Source organism: Frankliniella occidentalis, unplaced genomic scaffold (genome assembly GCF_000697945.3).
Source record: "Frankliniella occidentalis isolate FOCC.00 unplaced genomic scaffold, Focc_3.1 Scaffold48, whole genome shotgun sequence".
Taxonomy (NCBI): Eukaryota; Metazoa; Arthropoda; class Insecta; order Thysanoptera; family Thripidae; genus Frankliniella; species Frankliniella occidentalis.
The window spans coordinates 74,856-81,744 of NW_026267178.1; the positions used below are offsets into that span (position 1 = coordinate 74,856).

General features: G+C 38.6%; 1 protein-coding gene across 1 annotated transcript; it reads left to right on the top strand.

The window, feature by feature from the left end:
* Positions 1–2,747: 2,747 nt before the first annotated feature.
* LOC113214355 (uncharacterized) lies at positions 2,748–6,574 on the top strand. Its single transcript, XM_026433687.2, has 12 exons — positions 2,748–2,869; positions 2,950–3,366; positions 3,452–3,550; positions 3,640–3,750; positions 3,838–3,990; positions 4,072–4,173; positions 4,327–4,515; positions 4,605–4,673; positions 4,756–4,812; positions 4,894–5,153; positions 5,422–5,590; positions 5,675–6,574. Exons 2-12 carry the CDS (start codon positions 3,027–3,029, stop codon positions 5,914–5,916), a joined length of 1,791 nt encoding a protein of 596 aa, XP_026289472.2. The 5' UTR covers positions 2,748–2,869; positions 2,950–3,026; the 3' UTR covers positions 5,917–6,574.
* Positions 6,575–6,889: the final 315 nt, after the last annotated feature.

The following is a 6,889-nucleotide window of genomic DNA, read 5'->3' on the forward strand; positions in this document are numbered from 1 at the left end:
AATTTTTGAGCAGAGTGGAACAAACTTACTTTAAGAACTAGTTTGCCTTAATCTAAATCGGTGTCTGTCGTTCTGTGCACCAAAAATAGCAGTTCTGTGATTAATTCTCCCTGGTTAAAAAATTGTTGAGGGATATTGCATATGATGGTCTATTTCAATAACAATATGTGACTGATGATTTCGAAGTTTATTTGGATATAAAACATTAGTTTCAAACACTCTGTCATCAGTATGTGGAATTTTTCCTGGTGGATGAAAGAGTGTTGCAATACTCTGGACAGTTCGGAAAGACAGAACTCAATTTTGCTTTCTACTACATCTACTTTTATTATGAATAGTTCTATTTGACATATTCACATTGGTAAATGCTGGTTACAAAGTAATGAGTTGTTTCTATGTTTTATTAGCAGAGAAGACGATTTAGGAGGAGGGCAAATCGCAGGGCTGGGAGGGCTCTTGAAAACCTGCTGCAAGTTGAGCAGCTCAGAAATGCTGTTTTAAACAGACCTGTCCTTAGTGATAGTGAAGAAGAGAGTGTGTCTAGTGGCAATATTGAGAGTGAGGAAAGTGGAGGTAGTCGTGCAGATGCTGATAATGATAGTGACGACAGTGTGCAAGAAAATCTTGGAAATAATGCTGAAGAAGAAAGTGATCACGAGAATGTTAGGAGTGATGTCGAGGAAGAGAGTGGCCCAGACAATGTTCAAGACAGTTCCGAGGAAAATAGTGATGGGGAAGGTAGTGTGGGGTTAGAGGATGATAATGAGAATGTTCAACCCAGAGACATCAATGGAATTGAACAATACGTCATTCAGGCTCTCAGAGAGTGGGGAAGTAGTGGAGGAGTGCTCTCTATGTCGAAATTAGATGAATTGCTGGGAAAATTAAGTTATGTCTTTCCGAATTTGCCCAAGTCTTACAAAACTCTTTTATCCACCATGAAAAACTGTGACATACTAGTGACTGAAGATTACAAGTTGTGGTACAAAGGTATCAAAAATAATTTAGATCAAATGAATTTGGAAAATTATCTGCAGTCACATAATGTGATTCAAATTGATTTAAATATGGATGGGCTGCCACTGTCAAAAGATAAAAATTCAAAAAAATTTTGGCCCATACTAGGAAAATTGGTGGGGTCAGAAGATGATCCATTCATCATTGGCATTTACTGTGGAAACAAGGATCCAAGTGACATTGATTTATATTTGGGTGAGCTTGTTGTCGAGCTATCAGACCTCATGAACAACGGTTATATTTACAACCGTCAAAATTATCCCTTCAGAATAAGAAACTTTATACTTGATGCACCTGCTCGATCACTTGTCAAGTGTTGCATAGGACACGGGGGATATGGAGCATGCGAGAAGTGCACTGTGCATGGTGGTTACGCAGCAGGCAGGGTCCATTTTGCTGATGTTGGGCCTGAGGTCACTGCTCGAACTGATCAGACTTTTAGAGATGGAGAAGATCGACTTCACCATTCTGGCCGCTCCCCTCTCTTGTTCATTGAGCCTATTGAGATTGGGCTTGTATCCCAGTTCCGTTTGGACACTATGCATCTTTTGTATAAAGGAGTCTTTAGCCGTTTACTTGATGCAATTCTCACATGGGAGGGGCCGTGGAACATGCCTCTTAATTCAATTCAGGAAATATCACAGCAACTTTGTAATTGGAAGTCATCGTGTCCCAGAGATTTCAACAGAAAGCCTAGACAGCTCGAAGACTGGTACAAGTACAAGGCAACAGAATTAAGGCGATTACTCTTGTATGATGCTGTGGTTGCATTTCATGGCAAGTTACATGAAAATGTGTACAAATTATTACTACTCCTTCATTGTGCTGTTTATATTCTTGCCAGTCCATATCTGTTGCCTCGATTCTGTGATAATGCTGAAATCTTTCTGAGGTCATTTGTGGAGTATTCAGCTCAAATATTTGGTCCCCACTTTGTCAGCTACAATGTCCACTCATTACTCCACCTTGCTGATGAGTGTAGGGCACATGGGACTCTGGAGGAATTCAGTGCTTTTCCATATGAAAATGCCCTTAAAAGTTTAAAAGAAACACTTCGTTCTGGTTTCTTGCCTTTAGAGCAAATTGTGAAGAGGGATTCCGAAAGAGGACAGCAAAGGGAAGTTGTTTTAAAAAATGTGATAAACAGAGTAGAACTTCGTAATTGCCATGGTGAAGAGCAGTTCAAGACAATTAATGTAAATAAAGTTACTTATAAAGTTAATAGTAAAGATGGTTACTTCATGACAAGAAATGGAGCAGTTGTGGTCCTAGATAATATCATTAACAGAAGAAATCAAGTTACCTTTGTTGGTAGACAGTTTATTGAGCAAGAAAATTTTTATACATACCCAATTGATTCTTCTGATTTGGATATTTTGCAAGTATGGGATCTTAGCAATGTTTCCCTGGAATTTTCATTAAATGATGTGTTTTGCAAGTGCTGGCTACTGGAGGTTGGAGATAAATTTGTATCTATGCCTCTCTCGCATTCATCACCATTACTCATCTAGCCCTGCTGGTGATAGTTAATTATTAAATTTTAGTTCCTAAAAACAAATATCAGACTATTTGTGACTTAACTGACTTCATTTCTGTTTGTTTCAGTTTGTGTTGGTGCGATTCACAAATGAGGAACCTGAAGGCAACACTGAGGAGTATGAGGTGGCTAGTAAAAGTTGGCTCCATGTATGTCCTGATTCTGGCCAGTTACAATGCTATTGGCCAAATAAATCCCTAACAGAACAGGCTTTAACGAGCCTAGTTCTCAAACATACGCCTCCTATCAAGGATACGCCACCAGGGGAGGTACCCTCCTGGCTTCCACACTCTTGTGAAGTCATCAAAAGCTATGGTAATATAGGTTTCCTCATACGCTCATGGTCCTTCTTTAATTTGGAAAATAATTGCTAATAATAGGATTATTATTTTCAGCTGTCTACTTAGATGCTCACTTAGGGGGCAAGCGTCGCAAGGAAAACAGAACATATGAAACTGAAAAAGAACTTGGGATGGGAAAAAGGAAAAAGGCACCCAGTACCCGACTTCGTTCTCTTGACACAAATGATAGCAGGCCAAAACTATCAACTGCGCCAAGCCATGCACCTGCAAGAACTATTCCCTCGCCTCCCAGTATTCAAAAAACATCATCAAATTCTTTCCAAGTAGATGCTCACACAAAACAGAGTTTTCAAGTAAGCGTTTTGACTACAAGTAGAGTGGGAAAAGTCCGTGAAGAGTCTAATGTCAAAAGTGCCAAGAAAGCAGTTAACAGATCAGACAAAGGATCAAAGGCCAACAATTTTGAGGACTTAAGGAAAAAGGTGGAAGAAAGGAGATCACTAAAATTGGGTATGTTTCCTACTAGTTTATACTTCCTAATGAAAGCCTCATCAACTGCTATTATTTTCCCATTGCTTTATGTTCTGCCTTTAAGGTTCCATATCAATCACCAAAAGTTCAAAGTCATCTAGCTCAACTAGCAGTGGACCTTTCAACTCTTGTGGTACTTCTAATTCAAGACAGCCCAACTCAAGTAAGCTTAGTTTTTGTCTCTTTTGATGTGATTTCTCTTTATTATATTTATTTCTGAATCATATTTTTTTAATTCAAAATACTGTTTAGTGTCTGATATAGAAAGTCATCAGAGCCCCCCTCCTTCTGTGCCTGGGACGGAAAGTGTAGAGCATGATAGTGATAGTCCTGTTTCTGCTATTGAGGAACCTTTTGACTCATGTAAGTTTATCTGATTTTTCGTTTTGGTATCAGTCCTCAAATTTCTGTGTTTCTTGCACTTCCAATAATTCTCCCTCACTTTCTTAGCTTCCCCAGAATCTACGCAACCCCACAGGAGCAGCTTCACCTTGAGCAGCATGCCTGTCATTTCTCAACATACTCACATCGGTCAAAGTCTGAATTCCTCTCAACATGTAAAGTCTACATCAGTCACCAAATCTGCTGAAAGTACAACATCATGTGAGTAGTAGCATACAAACATTTTATAAACTCCTTACTCTACGTTATTTTACTTCTAAATATACACATGGTATTTTGCAGGTTCTTCATCAGTATACAAAGGCAAATCTGCTATTGATGATCAACACTCCTCAAGATCATTTAAATCTCTTGACTCTTTTAATGAAAGGCGTTCTAACTCAAGTAAGTTAATTTGTCACCTTTTGCTGTTATTTACTCTTGGTTTCTGTGTTGCATAATCATACTTTTCTAATTAATTAATCTGGCATGTACACTTTCCTCAGTCCAGTTGTGTCAAACAGGATTATTTCTCCCTAATTTCTTGTTTCTGTGTAGGATCTCAGTCAGCTTGTATAGTTGGGCAGGACAATGTGAGGAGCAGTGGGGAAAGCAGGGGAGTTGCCACGGGTAGAGTAGAAGGGGACGAAAGCAATTTTCCTGCACTCAGTCCAAATCGTGGAGTCATGCCCAATAATGTAAATGCTTTTAATGATGGAGATGAGATGTTGGACTTGCACATCCATGGTAAGAGAACATATTTTGTTTCTTTCAAAGTCATGCCACAAATTACTGTGCTACTGATTTATTTTCCCTAATTTCTGTATTCTGTTCAGGATCTCCCTTAGTCTCTCAACATTCTGGGTCTTTAGATAAGGATTCTGATGATGAAATTGTTCCGTCAAGTGAGTACAAATTTTAAAATACTTCAATGATTTCTCAAAATTTTAATCCGTGTTGGCTTACTTCTGTTTTCTTTTTTTTCAGTTTCTCAAGCACCTCACAACAGGTCCTCCAGATTTCCGTCAGACAGAAATAGTAATGGTAATCATATATTTGTGTAAAAATGTGCTGCATTGTGTCCACACCTTCCTTCTAACAACTTTTTTACTATGGTACTTCCAGCTCTTACATGTACAAGTGAAAGGGCTTCAGCGGCTGTAGGTAAAAGCACCTTCGAGACAACAGTCCTACAAAGACTGTTTTCAATGGAGCAGAAAATTGAAGACATCAGCAGCAACCAGGCCAGGTTATCAATGCACCTCTTGCCTACAGAAAAATACCTAGCTAAGCCTCGCAATATGCCTGGAATTCCCCTCCTAACCCTGGATCAACTCGAAAGAATGGAGAAATGTCTAGAAGATGATAACAACATTCATTACCTGGTAAGTTCTGAAAATGCAAACTAAGGGGACTTCTTCCATAGCTGTGAAATACTTGTACGGGTAACAGAAACATTTTGCATGATGTGCGTCGTAAAATTCCAAACTGGAAATTGTAAAATTACTAGTACTGCTTATCATCTTTTTGTAAATCGGAATAACAAAATATGTTGTAAATTTAGGAAGATACTTTTCACTGTATAGGCTTTTACAAAGACTTCACAATTTTGTTTTCATAGTTTTCATGCTGATATTGCTGTTTATTTTGCAGATAATGCTCGTCAGCACTAGCGTTTCCAAGAAACCAGAACTTGAAAGAAAATCAGCGGATAAGACACTCAACCGACTCCTCTCTAATTCCGTTGCCAAATACTTCAGCTTTCTTGGAAGGCGGGGGAAGAGAAACTTCAGTGAACTCAAACTGTGGGATGTTATTAAAGGCTAGTATTTTTATTTTTTTCATTCTGATCTTACCTCTTCCTTTTGTCTCCAAATTGAATCTAATTTAATCTAATTCATGATAGGTGCCATTGCTATGAAACTTGAGTCAACGGACTTGACAGAGACAATTCAAGCAGTCAAAGACTGGTTGAAAGATGCCGAATATAGAACCCAAACAGATGGAACCACAGCCCGTTCTCGGAAGTCAAAGCAATCTGATAGCTCAGCTGATACCTATCAAAAGCAAGCTGAGAAAAATAGGCCAAGGAAGAGGCAGAAGAAAGCTGGGGCCTCAAATTCTTACGAGCTAGATGATTCAGAATAAACTTTATAAGTATCTTAATTTTCATTGTAGCTAGTCGATTTCATTTTTGTTCTCTATCTCCATGAACTGAAAATTTTCTTTTTTGTTAAATAAGAATTTTGATGTTGCCCAACAGAATTAAACAAAATTCGTCATTTGTGAGGCATGTTTAACATCAGTTTTGTTCTTCAACTGATCTCAGTAGGGCTAGCCTGAGGGGAGGAGCTGAATCAAGTTTTTATTAGTTTTCTTTATTTCTAGTCTTTTTCTACATTATTGATCTCAGTAAAATATTCAAATTATTTTAAGGACTAGTTTTGTTAAAGGATGTTTTTGTTTTGTTATTAGTGCTTTTCAACTTCACAATTCTTCCTGCTCCATAGGGTACAAGCATTGTTTGTTCAAGTATTGAATTTTTGTTTATTGTCATAAACTTATGCTTCCCTTTTTTTGATGTTGAAAATGTAAAACTTTTGGTGTAAAGTTTATCACCACAGTACAAATATTTTTTTAATTCTCATTCATTGCAGTGAATTAATGAATTATGTGGTTTGAATAAAAACACTTGACCTACACTTACTCTTGGGTTTATTTATTTAGTGCCACACGGCAGTCGCACCTTAAAGATTGCTGCACGTCAGCGAGACATTTCAAATTAAGTCTTAGCATATGACATCGATTTTTTCTATTTTTGGTCGACGTCGATAACACGTCGATTCGTTCGATCTCGATAATTACGTCGATTTGGGTGACACATAGTCATCGAATCGACGAACTGGATCGACGACTCCTCGACATCTCAATCGACGTCGCGTCGACGTCGATTCGAGCACCCATTTCTGACTGGGTTCGCTATGCCGGCATCTCCGTTCGGCAGGGGCCGGGCCTGCTTGGCCTGCCGGCGGCGATGGTCAGTCCTGCGGCCCGACCATTTCAGTCGCGCGATTTACTGAAGAACATAATCAAATAATGTGACTTGTAAGTCACTTTGCAT

Coding starts and splice junctions, on each gene's coding strand:
- LOC113214355 (XM_026433687.2), top strand. CDS start 3,027: ATGGGAAAAAGGAAAAAGGCACCCAGTACCCGACTTCGTTCTCTTGAC. Junction 4,516..4,604: donor GTTGGACTTGCACATCCATG/GTAAGAGAACAT, acceptor TATTCTGTTCAG/GATCTCCCTTAGTCTCTCAA. Junction 5,154..5,421: donor ATAACAACATTCATTACCTG/GTAAGTTCTGAA, acceptor TTTATTTTGCAG/ATAATGCTCGTCAGCACTAG.